The 18,386-nt window shown below is 36.3% G+C and overlaps 1 protein-coding gene across 3 annotated transcripts in view; it reads left to right on the top strand.

Moving 5' to 3' along the window:
- The window catches only part of STK3 (serine/threonine kinase 3), a 124,218-nt gene that overhangs the window by 20,250 nt on the left and 85,582 nt on the right, over positions 1-18,386 (top strand). For all 3 annotated transcript variants that reach the window (XM_064648000.1, XM_064647992.1, XM_064648009.1), the window contains 2 exons: positions 6,127-6,291; positions 6,704-6,871. In XM_064648000.1, coding sequence (XP_064504070.1) covers positions 6,127-6,291; positions 6,704-6,871 — 333 coding nt within the window. The remainder of the gene's footprint in view (positions 1-6,126; positions 6,292-6,703; positions 6,872-18,386) is intronic.

Below are 18,386 nucleotides of genomic sequence, written 5' to 3' on the forward strand. Positions count from 1 at the left end.
TAGAGCAAGCTGGAACTTGGTAGTGAAGAATAAGGGCTGAGGAGTCTGACTTTCATATTCTCATCAGTTCTTGATCCCCCTATGTCTTTGTGTAATGTTAGCTAATGTTAAGCATTGACCATGAGAGGTGCTTGATATTTCCTGAAACAGTTTTCCGTATGAGCACTGGATATGTCTTAGATAATTTTACATTGCTGCTAGGCTATAGTAATTTTCAAATTTCAGATAGAAGACTGATGTATTAGCACTGTCTTTAATTATCTAGTATAAAAATGCTAATTTAATGAGAAGATGGAGTCTGTTGCATATTATATTCAAGAAAAATTACAAAAGTTGTTACAGGGATTACACAGTGAAAAACAAATCTGAAAAAATACCAACACTGGTCATCACCTGTGCAGTGAATGTTTGTTGTTATGTTTATTACAGCGTATTTGCTGTAAGATTTTACGTGCAGCTTGACTTGAGCTCAGTAAGAATAACTCTTGCTGCCTCCCTTCATATGATCCTGTGCCTAAGTTGTTATTCTCGAGTAAAACTGGTAATTTTCCTGCGATAGTGAGTTCTTATTCTGCCCATTACAGTAATATTGAGGTGTCTCCATGTTATAATATAGGAGTAGGTAGAGATTATCTGAATGTCTTGAAGCAAACCTTGTTATCATAAGTAATTTAGATGACATGATTTTGTATCTCACTCAAAGACAGGCTGTGATTTTGTTTGAAGAGCACTATCTTTACACAGAGCATGCAGATCTGCTTATAAAACAGAGCTGAAATGTAATTGCTCTGAAAGGGAAGCTCAAGGAAAGTGATTTCAGAAGAGTGTAGTCTTATTGAAGTTTGTAGCAGGTAGTGGGAACTAGAATCTACCATTGACTTTGGGCTGGAGACGCAACCCTAACGGCTCTTTCTCCTTGAAGCTTTCTGCCTTAATTCCTAAGTTACATGTCAAATATTACAAGCGGGAATGGTATTGTTGTAGCTGTCATCTCTTCTCCCGTGCTTATTTGCTCACCTTCCTACATCTCAGGTTTTTAGTTAGTCCAGCTTCTTCATGTAAATGAATAATAGGAGAGTTGTGTGATTATGATAAGATGGGTGATGTCCAAGCTTCACAGCTTCTGGTGGAAGAATTCCTCCTTTATTTGCCATGAGAGTGGACCTACCCGGTGTGCTCAACCTACTCAGACTGTTTAGATGCAGTAAGCTGATACTTCCTGGAAGCATCAGGCTTAATGTGCATGTATTAGTGTAAAAAGAGCAGCTGGGAATGGACTTAGGCAGTTAAAGCAATTCAGCTGACCCAGACCCCTTTAGAGGGGCCCTCAGGAAGGAGAATGACTGTGAGCAGAGAATCTATAGATGAGTTGTCCCAACAGCTGTGTGGATTAGGTGGTGTGTGATAGACTGTATAAATGCACCCTTAAGTCTCCTTTGTGCGTGGCTTCCATAGCCAGTTAGACATAAATATGTGGATTAGCTGGTCTCTTACTAGATGTGGAACACCTGAATTTGCTGCCATCTGTTTTGCTCCAAATTTTGATTTTAAAATGCCTAATGTTTTTATGTAGGCTGTAGAGTTGTTCACCTTTATTATTCACATTCCTTTTGATACATAACCTGCATGTGGTTTTGATGATGAAGGATTAGAAGTTGCTCCATGGCTGACTCATATTTAGAGGGTCCCACCAACCGACTGAAGAAACAGAGCATACAGAATTAGAACAGCCAGCAATTAGAACAAGCAGATAAATGTTCCACAAGATTTTAAGTGAGGATCTTAACACAGATAGTGATCAGAAACAAAGCAGAAAGATTATGACTGTGAAATTATATTAAGGTGCAAGGTATAGAGCATGCTGTGCTGATGGAAGAATGATGCTGTGTGTTTAAAAGCTCAGAATAAAATAAACCAACTCTTTTACAGGAAACATATTGCCCACACAGTTTGATCAGGAATAGTATGGTATAAGCGCGATACATCCAGATCAGGATAACAACACCGACTGGAACATATTTCTAGTATTAAAGTAATAAAAAGTTGTGTTCCTTCTCTTTGTTCTCTCTGGTGGTTATAAATGGCATTACTTGTATGTCAATGTCTAACTACTACTAGAACTGGAGAGTACTGGTATTGAGTAGATGGCAAGTTGTGTGGTGTGGCAAAGCATGTTATGGGCTGATTCTATACTTAGTTGTTTGTAAATTGAAAGTCACTTGAAGGGACACAGACACTCCACTACCTATGTAATGACTTTTAACCATGCTTATGAAGAGAGCCTCTGATTCAGGGTAAAGAAGGTAGGAGATGTAATTAGGAAGTATTTTGATGTGGATTTTAAGAGTTTATTTGTGGTTTTGTAAGATTTTTTGAATAAATGAATAGTTAGAGGAGCTTTGGATCTGGTTTTATGTATTTTGGTTCCTAGTTGCTTCCAGCAGTTGGTAGGCTCAAAAAGTGTGTCTGCCTACTTTTATTCTACCAAATTCCATCAGGTTTGCATTAGTTTATGTATCAACTAGTCTCTATATGATGTAAAGAAGAACTATATGTTATATTTTGTTGTATTTAAAAAAAAGAAAAGTATCTGTTTCCCAAAACTCCATTTTTTCCTATCTTGTAAATGTGAAGACATAAGCCATTGATGCATTTAGGTAATCTGTCTTCAGGGATATATCCTTTTCATACAAGTTTAGAATGATGGAATGCATTGTAAAATCCAAATGGTGTTAACTTTTATGCTCATCATAGGGGAAAAATAGACTAGAGTAGAATAGAATACAATATTTCAGTTAGAAGGATCCTAAAATGATCATCTTGTCCCACTTCCTGTCCAGTTCAGGGCCGACCAAGCACATGCTGTTAAGGGCACGATCCAAATGCTTCTTATACTCTGACAAACTTGGGGTATCCACCTCCTCTGGGAAGCCTGTTCCACTATTTGACCACCCTCTCAGTAAAGAAATGCTTCCTAATGTCCAGTTTTGAACCATTCCCCCATGTCCTGTCCCTGCATACCAGGGAGAAGAGCTTAGCACCTCCCTCTCCATGTCCAATTCTCAGGAAGCTCTAGAGAGCAGTGACATTGCCCCTCAGGGTCATTTTGTCCAAACCAGACAAGCCCAAAGTCCTCAGTCCCTTCTCACAGGACATTGCCTCCAGCTCTTTCACCAGCTTTGTTACCCTCCTCTGGACATATCCTTGTTTAATTGTGGGGCCCAGAACAGCACACAGTGCTCAAGGTGAGGGTGCTGTTACAGTGAGACAGTCAGCTCTGTTGACCAGCTGGTGATGCCGAGTTTGATGCACTCCAGGAGCTGTTTGCCCTCTGGGCTGCCTGGGCACACTGCTGTCTCCTACTGAGTCTGCTGCTGACCAGCACCTCCAGATCCCTTCCTGCAGGGCTGCTCTCCAGTCAGTCCTCTACCAGTTTGTATTTGTGCCAAGCGTTACTCCATCCCAGGTGCAGAATACGGCATTCAGACTTGTTAAATTTTATGTCATTAATCACTGCCCAGTGATTAATTGACTCAATCTATCTAGATCCCTCTGCAAGGCTTTTATCCAAACAGCATCTCCCAGTTTAGTATCCTCAGCGAATTTGCTAATGGTGCATTCCACTCCTGCATCCATATCATTGATAAAAATACTAAACAGAGCTGGCCCTAGAATTGGACCGTGAGGTACATCACTGGTAACAGGTTGCCAGCCAGATGTAGCCACATTCACTACAACCCTTTGAGCGCTGTTCCTTGGCCTCCAGCTCGCTGTGTACCTGCTCATCTTAGAGAAGGTTGCTATGAGGGACAGTATCAAAAGCCTGTGTATTTTGATGTTTAAATACTTTCTTTTGTAACACTTAGTCATGCTAGAGTGTTCCTTTGCTGATGGTCTCCAGATGGTGCATCACGTTGAAGTACTCTAGAACTCTCTTCTAGTTTGCTAGATTCTCACTCCATAGATTCTTTGTCAGCCTCTGGGTTCCAGTGTTCTGTTAGCCTCTCCTTTTGAAAGTTAGATTTTGCTGTGTTGCTACAGAAACCCTTTTCCGTCTAGAGGTGATCCAAAGATCTCTGTCTGGTTTAACCACTAATTTTTCAAGAATTAAATCTAGGGATTTACTGCCTTTGGAACACAACATATTGAAGAAAAGATCTTGGCAGTGTCTTCTAGGCACAATTTCTTGTAATACTTGTTTCTAGGTGAAAGTGGGAAGTGAGTTGTATGCCTGTCTTGCTAGACATTTGTCAGTGCTCAGGATAATTTTTTGTTGCATGTTCAGGATTAACTGCATGGAAGTATTTGGAGATTCGGGACATTTTATTGTTTCTGAACTTGGATGGATTTGGCAAAGCTCTGGCAGAAAGTGTTACACTCAGCATGTCTTAAACCATTCTTGATATGGTGTTTGTTAATAGCCAGAGTATAAATTGCCTGCGGATGATTGTCTGCAGATGATCACAGTTTTAGTGATTCATCATGGAATTATTAGCTCATGTAATGAGAATTGCCTCTTTCTGCAAATATCTTTTTGACCATGCTTCAGTTTATCTTACAGTTGATTTAAAGTCCCTTCTTGCTTGACTCAAGGACGGGTATACGGTTTTACGCCCATGGCATAATACCGGGAAAAGCATCTTATTTGAGCTGCGTATAACAGTTCTCCTGACATAGAGTCCTTTGAAGCAGCATAGCAGTCAGCATAAAGTAGCACAAATAAAGGCTTTGAGCAGTGTGCTGCTGAATAGAAACACTGAGAGATCTCAGAGATAAATGGCAGGCAAGGAATGCACAACGTGCAGCAGAGACGGTAACTGCTTGGCTTGGAGCTTGGAGCTAATGCCGCCATCAGTTTCATCCTCTTGCATAAGGCAAGGTTTATAAAAGTCACTGGGACTCCTTGAGTATACAACACATGTACTTACTTGGAAAGCAATGCCAGTTTGAGCAGCTCCTACTCTGCTTTGTCCTTGTTGACTATCATAGAATCATAGAATCAACTGGGTTGGAAAAGACCTCTGAGATCATCAAGTCCAACCCTTGATCCAACACTATTGTGCTTACTAGACCATGGCACTAAGTGCTATGAATTAAATCTGGGAACTGATTTGTTGGAAAAATAATTTGGCAGACAAGTTTGTTTTTAACTAGGGTCTACTACAGTTGTTCAGTGGAGGGACTGACACACAGTGGGAATTACTGCTGAAGGTTGCAGTGAAAGGAGGAACTGGAGCTTGGCACTGCTGTTTAAATAAATGTGTAACTGTAATTTAATTTATTATTAAATAAATAATGTAACTGTGTAGGACTGGAAAATTAGAGAAAGGGAAAAAATGCAACCCAGCATTGCAGCCAAATTAGAGTATTTGTCTTCAGTTTTGCAGTTTCTTGCATTTCTAAGAATGTGTCAAGTTCATTTGCTTAGTTCTTATATTAAAGCATCAATGTACTGTAATTAAATAGCATTTCAGTTATATGAATAGGTTCTTTGTATTTCCTTGAGAAATTGTATCACATGGAATTAATTATGTTTTTGTGGTTTTGCTTTTAATCTAGAATAAATGTTGATGAAAATCTGAGAAGTGTTCTCAGGGGGGTCTGGTATCTGAAAAAGAGGCTCTTACTGTTTCTTTGGTAACACTTGTTCAGGATCTTATGTGTCCCTATTATGTTGATCTAAAGCAATGAGGATAAACAACTGCTAACTGATGACTTAGTAGTGGTGTATTGTTTATAAAGCAAACAAATGAAAATATATCTCAATTTTATTTCACTGTGTTGTGTTTCCTATGGTAATGAAATGTCTGTCAGCTTGTTGCCACTTGACTTGCAGCTTATTCTATTGTTTGTGGTGGCATATGATTCTGCAACATATTGAAGGTGAGAGAAACATTTTGGACTTTCAAGTCTACACATCTTTTTTTTTTATAGTATGTGTTTAATAATTGAATTTTTAATGATTTTGTTTTGTGCTTTAAAACTGAAGTTTTTCTGGTCTACTAAAAAAAAAAGTCAAGCATTGTTATTATTTATGATAATCACTATGAAGTGATCATGTTTTAAATAGTTCAAATATATACACCTTATGTGTATATCTGAAAATGGTTTTGTATTTTCTTGCAGCTAACAGAAGATGAAATTGCAACTATTCTGAAATCTACTCTTAAAGGACTTGAATACTTGCACTTTATGAGAAAAATACATAGAGATATAAAAGCTGGAAACATCCTTCTTAACACCGAGGGACATGCAAAATTAGCTGATTTTGGTGTGGCTGGCCAGTTAACAGTAAGTACCTGTACAAAGGTATTTTAAAAATGCTTTAGTGCTTCTAACCATGTTCTTTTTACCTTTGTCTTCCGCCTTGAATTTTGTGTCTGAGAAGTGACTAGTGGCAGTGGCAGAACTAACATTCTTTATCATGATGAATATTTAGTGTTTTGCAGGGCTGTAGTTGTTTTTGTAACCCAGTGTATGTCAAGTGCCTGATGATCTCACTTTAAATTTTAGTTTGATGTTTATGATTATTACCACCTATCTGGCCTCTGTAGGATGATGGGCTGAATCTGTTTGGTCTTAATTGAAAGTAACTACCATTTGACCTTTAGGTGGCTAATTTAACTTTTAAATATAGAATTGATATCAAATTAATCTGAAAATAAGCATCTCTGTTTTAATTGCATAAATAATATAATTACAGGATACCATGGCAAAACGTAATACTGTTATAGGAACTCCATTTTGGATGGCTCCTGAAGTAATACAAGAGATTGGCTATAACTGTGTAGCAGACATCTGGTCCCTTGGTATCACTTCAATAGAAATGGCTGAAGGAAAGCCTCCATATGCAGATATTCACCCAATGAGGGTAAGTGTGTGGTGGTGGTTTTTATTTGTTGTATTTAAAAAAAACCCTCTGCAAACGCACAAAACATGCAAAAAAACCTAATAGTGGAACCTTAAAACTGTATGTTTATGAATGGACATTTTAAGACTGACAGTTTTTACTTTCTGTGTTGCTTCCTATTTACTCACCTGCCTGTATTTTAACACGTTTCTGTGAGGTTTCAGAATGCCTTTATTGCCACATGAGAGGGAGTTAAAGCAGTAAGCATTTAATTGGCTTGAAGGCAAAATATAGAGCCTTGTGCATGCTGTACCTGCACTTGGAGAGTTCTGTCACCAAGAGTCCATCCTCCTTTGAAAGGCAGTTTTGAATTAAAGGTGACCTAAAGAAGGTTTCAGAATTGTCCTGTGTGAGCAGTGCTAGTATTAGTAACACCTGACAGCTTTTATTTATTAGTGACTCTTAAAAGTCTCTTACTGAATTAGTTTACTTTTTGTAAAATAAAATGTAAATAGAATTAATCACTTCACTTGGAGAAGTTCATGGAAGTCAATGTTTATCTAGGAATAACTTGCCACTGTTAGTCATACTTTTATTATTTTTGTAATGAGCTATAGAATAGCTATGATGATTGCACTGAGCATCAATAAACACTCCTTAAATTTTTTATATCTAAAGCCCATTTTATATTAATAAGGCACTTTATGTTGCCTAAAGCATATCTTTTTTCAAAGAACTCTTTGTAATTGGCTGCAAAAATGGCATGCATACTATATTATTTTATTCAGTTTCCTTTTGCCTCATATATCAGGATCTTAATATAAGGAAACCACCATTATCAAAAGAAAAGGTACTGTTCATACGTGATTACGGTAGGGTGTTGCTTATGTGACCTGAAGTGTATTTATAGTGCTGTTGGGTTCTTGATTTTTGTTTGTGGGTTCTTGACTTTTGGTTGTGTGTGCTTTTGGAGCAGGGATGTTTCCTGAAATTTCATGGCAATGTGCAGCTCTGTTAAAACTAGTGAGTGTTTTGCAATTTAGAAACGTAACATAATTTTGTAAGCAAATTTTAGTAGTTTTTCTGCACCATATTTTTTTTCTGTGTAATTAACTGTTTTTAAATTACAATTCAAACTGAAAATACTCGGATGAAATCTGTGAAGAAAATAAGTATCTCTGAAGCTTGTTTTTGATGGGAATTTAAGATGAAATAACATCTAAATAATATTTTGAAGAATGATTGATGAAAAATTAAATTTATCAAGTGACTGTGATTTTTGGTTATATTCTAATGAAAATGTCTTAATCACATCTCAGTAACATCACTGTATGTAGTTGCACTAGCTATTGAAAGGTGAGGACTGCATTATCAGTGAGGATTTTTATGTGCATGACAATAGCTGCTTATAAATCAAAGGTCACTGAGTTTGAATGCTTGTGGATCTGCTCAGTTCTTGCAATCAAGTGAATGCTATCAAAGGCCAAAGCAATTTAACACGACAATTCTGGATTACACAGAACATGCATTTTTGTTAATAAATTACGTTACGGTTTTTAAGGGCTTGTATGCAGTTAGTGCTCTTTTGTATATTTGATACCTACAGTTTTTCTTAATTTTTATTAGTGAGTTGTTACAGTGGTTAACAAGAAATACACAGATTTAAGTTGCAATAGGTTTCCTGGTGTCATATGATACAACTTCACAGGGCTTTTGGACATATGTAGATGCTTTCCTACTTTGTTTTAGTTATGACATAGAATTGATACAGGCAAGCATGAAAGCCTGGGCAAATTTTCATTGCTTTTTCTAGATGTTGCTTGAGTTCTGTGGTATTTATGTAAGGCACAATTTTGTTGCCTGGGAATGCACAGTGAAATTACCGTGTGCACTATTTTGCTATAGGCTGGTTGGCACTACCACAAAGGTAATGCATTGCCAGTAGGCCATTTCCTTGTCAACTGCATTTACAACTTAATAGAAATATTACATGACTTCTTTAAACAAGTGTTTTGGCAGAGAGGAAGTAGCAGATTCCATGCAAACAAGCATAGCTTCCTCTGCTTAACCACACTCTAACTACTCCAAAGAACTGTATTTGTTTCAGCTGGGAAAGAAGAAGCAGGGGGTGCAAAATGGAATTTTGGGGGTGGGGGGAAGAAAAAGCAGGTTTTTTCTGCTTAGGTGTTACTGTAGTAGTATATTTGACTGCATAAGTGTCATCAATGCTATTACACTTGTTTCTCCTGCAAACCTGAGTTCAGCAGGACTTGTAGTTGTCATACTTGGTTTGAGACTCAAAGGTCAAGACCACTTGCAAGCTCAGTAGTTCTAATCTTTATTCACCTAAGAATTATGAAATGCCTCACAGATTCTATGAGTCTGTTTCTGCCTTTGCTAATGATGAAAATTGAAACTTCTCTATTTTCTACATTTGGGGTTTTTTTCCAAAGAAGGAGTGTTTTCAAGTAGTTTTAAAGGAGGGAAAAATACAGATGTCCTTAAGATTACCCTAAACCATGGTGATACAGCCACTAGAAATAGCAAGGAATTTGCTGATAAGTCAAAAAATCACTCAAACCTAGATAATTTAACCCATCTAACAGGGCTAAAAGCATGTTGATTGCAGTAGACTGTGCAGCAACCAGGGTTAATGTGTCTGACAGTGTTTGCATCTGCCTTTGATTGCTCTGCTGGGATGAGCACTTAGGAATTTATAGTGGAGCTAATTAAAGGGGAGTTCAGTGTGGTTCTAGAACAAGACTCAATCCCACTCTGAAGCTGCAGTGATGTTTTAACAGCTATACTCCTGTGTTCCCCATTGACTGCAGCATGTATGCTGTCCTGTAGTGATAAAGTATTTGTTTTAACAGTGTCAAAATTTAATTCAAACCATTAAATGTTTTCTTCAGTCACTCCTCATCATGTGCTATCTGTCCTTTTTAATTTCTAAATTCCTTTTTTTTTTAGTCTGTAGTCAAAGCATAGAGACTGGCACTATTTTGCTGTAGTAGTTGTGATGTTGCTTTTTTGCTGAAAATTGGTAACATCCTTTTGAAATATTCTTAGTCTTTGCTAATCAAGACATGATCTCAAAATGTCACATAAGATTGTTCCTGGTGGAAGATTGTTTAGGTTGCAAAGTTTTTATTTGATCCATCTACTGCTGATATTTGGCTTTATTAACAAGTAGCTTAATAACACTTTGCTATAAAGCTAATCTTAAACCTTAAAAATGGCTGTTTTTTGAGATCCTTTCTATAGACCACCCTTACTCCCTTACCCCAATTTTTCCTTATGTTCATGCAATGACATAATTAGTTATTCCTGTGAGGCTGAGGATCAAGTGTGGGCTGCTGGTGTTAGAGACAGCCTGTCCTTAGCCAGGAGTTCCTGAGCTTTCTGTTAAGCAAGCACTAATGTTTTTGTGGCCTCACATGAAGTTGGATAAAGGAATTAATGTTCTGAAAAGTTAACCTGGTAGAAACCTGCTAGAACTGAACCGGTGAAGTTGTAAGAGCCTGTAGGTGGACAGGAAAAATGGTTGAGTGGAGTTACTGCTTTTGAGACCTTTAGACCAGCTGTAGTACTGCAATGTGTGTTTTATAAAATTTGCTCTTCTTTGCAAGGTCAACAGTTAATGACAGGTTGGTGTGCTTCAAATAAATGCTGGTAGCTTGCTTAAAAAGGAGAAGAAAAAAAAGCCAAAAAACCTCCAGATTCTTTTCTTTCATGCTTATCAAGCATCTGCAATAATTCACGTTGCTGTGGTGTGGAAGAAGCTGGTGGTAGATGTGTTTTTCAACACTTCATAGTATTGGTTTTTGTTTCTTTATGGTGAAGTTTGTTGGAAATGGACATGTGGGCATCACATGTTCTTAAGTGATTTGGAAAAAGCCAATTCGAACTGCTTCCATTTGCCTTAAGTCTAATCACGATATTTATTTTTCCATGGAACTTACCCAGATTATCCATGCCTCCTGCTTAGCCCATGTCACTTCCACCCTGGACTAATCTGTTTGTAATAACCTTTTATTCCTGATGTATCTGGTAACAATCTACCATTTCCTAGTTTTTTATTCTCGATATATTGTATTAAAACTGGAGATTGAAGTGAGAATTATTGCTCTGTAAAGCTGTAAGAAAAAAGGAAGTGTCAGTTGGAGCATTGAGAAAATGGTTTCCTCCATGCCTTTTGTGCCAGAAGTTGAGGAGAGGAAAAAAGAAAAAAACATTTCTGGGGATGTCAGTTGTCTTTCTTTGTAGTCACTCCTGCATTTCTTCTCTTCAACAGGTGGTGTTATCTCATCGGTTTATTATTTTCTCTGAGAGTTCACCTATCTTATCTCAGCATTACTGCTTTTAAATTCATGTAGGTTTGTAAAAGTATATTATATGGTTTTCTTATTTTAGTGCCTTTGCTTATCTTTAGAAAAGACTTTGAATTAACTTTTAAAAGTCCTTTACCTTTTAAGAACTTTCTATGAGATACTTTGTTAATTTATAACTTAAGATCTTGCCTGCTGTATCAAGATAGAGTGAGCTAATATTTAAAGAGTTTAAAATATGGATATTTAATTGTACATTACTGCTCATTATTTTACTACTCTTCTAAATCTTGTGGAAGAATGACAGTGAGCTACGATGATACCAGGGGCATGTAATGTGTGTTTGCAGTGGGGGCCTAAGACGCCGATGTGATACAGTTGAGACAGCTTGGAGAAGCATGTGTTTTGGCTGCAGGTTTTTCAAAGAGCTGTTGGAAGACCTTTGGACCTCTCTAGGCTTTTAAATGGAATTTTTCCATTTGCTTTAAACAGATTTAAATGCAGACGATGGCTGCAAAGGAGCCTTTTCCATACATTTTCAACACCCATTTCTGCTGGAACCAGCATTTAGCTGGCCACATGATGAGCTGGATCAGAAAACGAATCCATCTGAAAACTAACCAAGTAACAAGAAGTAGTTTTCACTAACATTGTTAATGTGGTACTTGAACTAGGTGGGAACAAAAATGTGTGGCTGGAACTGGTAGGAGAATTGGGTCATCTGTTTTTGGCCATCAGCCAAATTGACTGAAGATAATTGCAAAACCAGAGTCTCAGCTGCCTATTTGTAAATTTATTATGATTAAAACTTAATAATTATTTGGAGAAACTCCTGTATACATAAGCTATAGCTGTAGGTGCAGTGCTGCCGTGCTGGTTTTGCTGCTTTGGATTGTTTTAACATTTGAGTGCAGACTCTGAGGGAAGGGGAAGAGAATCCTCTTCCTTTTTCTGATAGACTGGTGCCTGTAGACTGCGGAGCTTCTCTGAAGATAAATAAGGCCTTTAAAAATGCTTGTTTTAAGGGACAGACTGACATTTTTGTAGCTGTTTGAGCTGTCCTTTTGGACTTTTTCTGGTTGGGCATATCAATAAAATTAGACAGGATACAGCAGAACTTCATGGGGGAAACTTCCAGTGGCCCTCAGTTTGCATGCAGCTGAAGGCAGGTGTTGCTTCATAATATATTTGCCTCTGTAGTGCTATTTATAGCCAAAATTTCAAATAGATGTTATAACTTTATTCAAGGAAAAAAAGTGAGCACAATTAATTCCAGACAGTATTTGTCTAATAGAAAATAAAGTATGTTCTCTATATAGATTGGGGAAAAAAAGTAAAAAAAAAAAAACAAAAGAAAAAGCCAGTGTCAACTCTAAGGAAGTGTGACTTAGTTTATTTAAGGATTCTTAAAAAAGGAAAACTTCAAATTTTCATTTAAATATGCTGCTACTTCAAATCAGTAAATAACCTGTCCACTTAATTTGATCAAAATGTGAATAATCGTATGACATTTTTTGTATGAATGAAACACCAAACCAGATGAGACAATACTGTCAGCAGTACGTTAAAAAAAAAAAAGGTGCCAAATGCTTTTTCATTCAAGATTTATTTCACTTGTCAAAAGAAATGTATTTATTTATTTCTTTTAAACAAGTGATCAATGTTTATAGTGCTTAAACAGACCTCCTCCTTACCTCAGCTGCTTCTGGTGTGGTAAGTTATTGCTGAGGTGTAGACCAGTTCCCAAAACCCTGTTCATAATTTGACTCCTTTCAACAAGGCTTCTGGAATGGAGAGATGATAAATGTTGGGCAAATTAAAATAAGTAATTGCATACGTTTGAACTTGCATGTCTGTGCATGTTCCATTTTTTGTGAACAATTACCTGATGTGATACCTAAATGAAATATTTTCATTGAATTTGTTAGAACCTTAATATCTAGATAATAGATCTACTGATCACCAGGGGAATTGCTCTTTCTGTGAGTTAAGATGGCAGTTAGTGCTTGCTGTAATTGTAATGAGAATTGGACTTGCTTGTTGGTTTTTTTTGTCAGCGTTCTTTAATCAGTATGTAAAAGCATGTTTTCTGTGGGTTGTTTTATGTTAACTTGAGAAAATACATTTCTGAATTTTCTGGAATACAATTAAGGTAACTGTTAACTGTTGCAATAATGTCATTTTTACTAGGTGAAAAGAGACAAATTTTAGGTACTTGGTAATAGTGTCAGTTTGACATTTACTTTTCCTTGTGGTTGAGTTATTTTTAGCAGTGGATTGAAAAGTAAATAAAGGACGAACTGCGGTCCTGCAGACAAATCGTGATTTGTCAAAGTTGCACTTGTGGCTCCTGGGTAAGGAACTCATAGAGGTGCAGAGATCCTGCTCTGTAAATTAGTCTTTTTCATTTCAAGATATATGTGGTTCTCCAAACTGAAAGTTATGATTGATGATTTTAGTTAAAATATACTTGGTGTTCACTTACATATATTTGCTGATTTCAAATGCTTTTTTTCCTTTAGCTCCTATTCTTTGTGAAAATGCTGGGTATAGATACAGACATAGTACCCTTTGAATGTAACTTCTTTTTTAGTATTTAATTCCTGCAGGATTAATGGAGGCAGTGAATTTGAAAATTCATTTTTAATTTATTTATTTGTTTGTGATCAGCCCGTCTATGGACTTATTGTAGAGCAGACAAGAATATTCTGATGAGTGAGGAAGTCAACCCAGGCAAGTGCCCCCAGGGTATAATCTAGTTTCTTGTGACACAGAAATATAATTTATTCCAGTTTTTCAGCATGCCTAGCATAGAATTTTAAAGAAAATTTCTCTATACCAAGCACGACTTAGCCAAGAAAGATAAATAGCATAAAAGAAATAGTATGTGAGTTGTGAATTGTCCTCAGACACTGCAGACAAGCTTAGAGATATCTGGTTGCAAAAAATATGAAAAGTATCCTGTGATATTTTACTTATTTTCTTAAATTGCAATTGATAGTTCATTGCTTGACTTTATCAGATAAAGTTCCATGTATTGAGCCTCCAAGAGAATGATGCTCAAGCTTGGCAACATCCGCTTTCCAAGACTTGACAGCTTGTTATGCCAAGGGATAGTATGCTTAACATCAACCCATTTCATGTGAAAGGAGGGTTGTTGTAATACTGTTTTGAAAGCTAGATAGGAAAAATACCATTTGTTCTCTGATGAAGCTTGCTGATGATAAAAATTTTCTCCCTAATCCCCCAAGGAACTTTTTGAAGAGGTTTTGCCACATGGCTTCTCACAGAAAAGATTGAGGGATCTGCCTGGTTTACAGAACTCCTGAATGATTCAACACTAGCATTGATACAGGCACTATGAAAACATTGAGGTGTGTTTGATTAAATAGGATGACGACCTATTCTTGTCCACATTAAAGCTTTTGGAAAAGTCTACAGTCTAATGTGTGTATTTATTGCCTTCCTATAGGTCCTGCTTTTTTTGCCTACTGTTTTTTTTTCTTGCATCTTGCTATCTTTTTTTTCCCTTCAGTAAAGAGATGTGGTGAAAGTTCACACAGTAGAAGTGTTCCAATATAAAGTGCAGTTACAAGTATTTGTAGTTACAGAATCTGGCATAAATGTTAAATCATTTTTTAGTGAATACATCTTCACTAGAATTTTCTTCATATCACTAGAAGTTTTGGAAATAGAATAAATGTTTATTAATACTAAAAGTATGAATTCTTTACATTTTTTAATGATATCAGGTTTGCTGGTTTCATATGTGTGCAAAAAGGAAATGTTAATCTGTCATGTGTAATAAAGTAGCAGAAGCAGAGAATATTTGAAATTTGTACTGGAACTGGAGTTTAATTTGAATTAAATGGAAAACATTTATTTCATGCTTCTAAATGAGGATTTAATTAAAATTAAATTAGTTCATCTTTTTAGACTTACCCCTGAATAGGAAATTTGAAACGTGCTTCAGTTGATGGTTGTTTTTCTCTGACTTTGATTAATCACTTTCAAAGTAAGTGGAGGATCAGTACAGTAATTTCATAATTACACACAAGTGAGTTAACTTGAAACTTTAACTAAAATAACTGTAAAGGAAGTTTGATCTTGGTTAGTTTCATGTAATGCTGTGCATCTCCTGTGAATGATTCACATTTGTAGAAGTGCTAATTTGAAAAAAGGACCATGCTATTGATACTACCCATTTATTTATGAGACACTTCAGTAGGGAAATGTTTGACCAGGAAATATTATTTTTCAAAGATGTTGGAACAGTAAACAGAAGTTGAATGAAACCATGACATTAATGGAAATATTCTTGATGACTGGAGGGAGCATTGCATCAAGCCCTACATCTGTAAGGATTGTTAAAGATTGCTTGATAGAACTGTTAATGCAGGTAAAGCCCGGAATGTATTCGCCAGACCTGGCACAGCGCGTGTTAACAGCACCCTCTGGGACTGAGCTGGCTGCTTTCTCCCTGGACAAGTGTTAAAAACAAACAGGCAAACAACCCCCCACCAAAAAGCTTATTCAGAAATTTTGAATTACTGTAGATTTGCTCATTTGTGCTGTTAGTAACATCACTGTAAACATAGCTGAGGCTGTGAAGCAAAATGATTTTGCAGCTTGAAGATTTCAAGAAAATTTTATTTGAAATAGGTGATTTGTAGTAAATCATTGAGATTCATTAAAACTAGAATCACAGTTTTAACGAAAGACTTTTTTAATCAACTTTACAGTCACTATTGTTTGGAAAAAAAGTGCCTTTCCATCATTTGGGCATGTCATGATATGCTGAATTTTTTCAGTTTCTTTTTAACTCGCACTATGGACTTGGAAAATTATTTAGCAAGATGTTTATGCACAAATTTAGGAGAAGTTATTTAACTAAAAATTCTGTAATACCTTGCAGGATATAGTAAAATGTACCACGGATTTATAAACTTGTAAATGAAGAGCTATATATATTTATTAGAGAGGCTTCTATTTCTTTTTATTTCCTTTATCTTTCAAGTTCCAGGATTAGCACAGAATATTCAAAGTTAAATTTTATTCAAGGGTCTGGCAGCTAGCTCCATTGAAAAGGAGGGAATTCGTGTATTGCTTTTAACTGAAATAGGTCTATTTGGATTCTTTGATGTGACTAATGTCTTGTTAAGCCATAAAAGAACTCGGTAAATAATTTTAAGGCATTCTTGGAAGCTTGGATTAATGTTTATTTATTGAAAGGAGTTGTATTTTCATTTTTTCTTAAACATCTTTTCTGTCATTATGGCTAGTTGACCTGGAGGGAGTGCTTTAGAAACTTGACTGCTATATTGCCAAATTCTAACATATTACCATTTTTAAAAGCAAAAATGTATTTACTTGGGTTTTAGTTAGAGATATTTGATTTTTTTAATTGCATGAGAGAAAACTACAGTCAGATTGGGAGGAAAATATTAAGCTTCTGTTGCTACTTACCATAAGATTTTTATATGCTTTAAGTCTATACTGGTTGTTTACTTTGTAAAAAAAATCTAAAAAATTGCTTAGATTGAAAGGAAGGTAAAATTTGGAATGGAGAAAGCTTATTAAGACTATATGTACCCTGTTTCTGTTATGGTATTATATTGCCTTAAAATGTACACTAGGTAATTTTTATAAAGGATGATGCATATTTAATGAAGAAATTTATTTATTTAAAAGGAAGGGTTGCCAATCAGTCTAAATTTGTTTCAGTTAAAACTTGATGGTCTAAAGACAACTTATAATCCTTTTCTTGTTATAAAGTATTGTCAAATTTGTAGTAGTATCAGTTAAGTTTATGGAAACTTTGTTTTAAGGTGGTTTAAAATAGAACTAAATCTTTAATTTGTATTTGATGGCACCTGTTTTCATTTTGTTTCCCCGGCAACACCAGTGGTATCAAAAATTGCCCGTAGACCACCCTGGTGTTAGAGAAGAATGAAACCAGCCTGGCTTTTGCATTTCAGCCTTTTATTTTACTGACTAAATACTTAGACACGTAGCACAGTCAGTACTATGTGTCTATAGTTGTGAACTAACTCAAATGATTTGGGTTTGCCATTCAGGATTTTTGTTTTAATTAGAATTTTCTGTACTAGTGCCAGTTTGCGTTGTTCTGCTATTTTGGAAATGCATTGAGATATAGGAAGTATTTTTGATACCCTATACTAGAAAAAGCTGTGTTCGAAAGCTGTATTGTTCATACTTTTTAGGTAACATGGTCTGTTTTTAAAGCTTTGTGGATCCAAGTTTTTATTCCAGATGTAAGTTCTCATTATTTGGGAACATGGGAAAGAAATAAGGCCAACATGAGTGTTACCTCCACATTCTGCTTTCTTCTGTGCCTCTTTACCATATCTGAAATTTCGCATTGATTATGAAAACCACCTATACAGCATTCCAAACACCACAAATCTTAATGCATTATCAGTTTACGTTTCAGAAAGCAAACATGGACATAATTCTTGCAAATACTCTTTATCGTTACCTGCTTGCCTGAAAAATTCTGTTTTACTGACAGAAGTCTCCTCTGCAATGTATATTCCTGAATTCCATGCTATACTGTTGATGTATAAAACAAAAAGTTGGTGTTCTGCTGGAGCAAATCAGATTTATAGTGAGAACTACAGAAACACTGGAGAGTCTGGGAAGTTTCAGTTGTCTTGCATTTTCCATTCTCCCCCAGAAATTTATAATAATTTTGCAAGATAATGAAGTAATCTGTGTTCAGAAACGAAAGAACCACTGATGGAATTCAAGGGAATGATGGCCCCTGTGGTACTTCCCAGTGTCCTGCTGCTGTGACTGTATGTTTGGCAACAGAGATGCCAAACCTGCTGCTGCTGCTGCTCCTGTTTTCATGCTATGAAAATGTAAAACAGGTAGCGCCAGCAAGCACAGGATTTGTGGGCAAACTGATATGCATGTGTTGAAAAAGTCATCTGTTTCAAGCAGGATGTTCCTTGTGAAATACAGTAATCATGAGGTCTAACAGTGGGACAGAGAGCATGTCTACATGGGGCAGGTACATACAGACACAAGTGAGCTTTGCCTCTACTGTCCTCCTTTTACTTTTCTCCAAGAGTTTCTCCAGAGGAACTGTGTGTGCACTCTAAATGTCTTGCTTTTTTTTGTTTCTCTGAATAATAATATGACTAATTTGTGCAAACTGTGGTTTTGCAATTCAGAAGTGGTTA

This window comes from Pseudopipra pipra, chromosome 1 (genome assembly GCF_036250125.1).
Source record: "Pseudopipra pipra isolate bDixPip1 chromosome 1, bDixPip1.hap1, whole genome shotgun sequence".
Taxonomy (NCBI): Eukaryota; Metazoa; Chordata; class Aves; order Passeriformes; family Pipridae; genus Pseudopipra; species Pseudopipra pipra.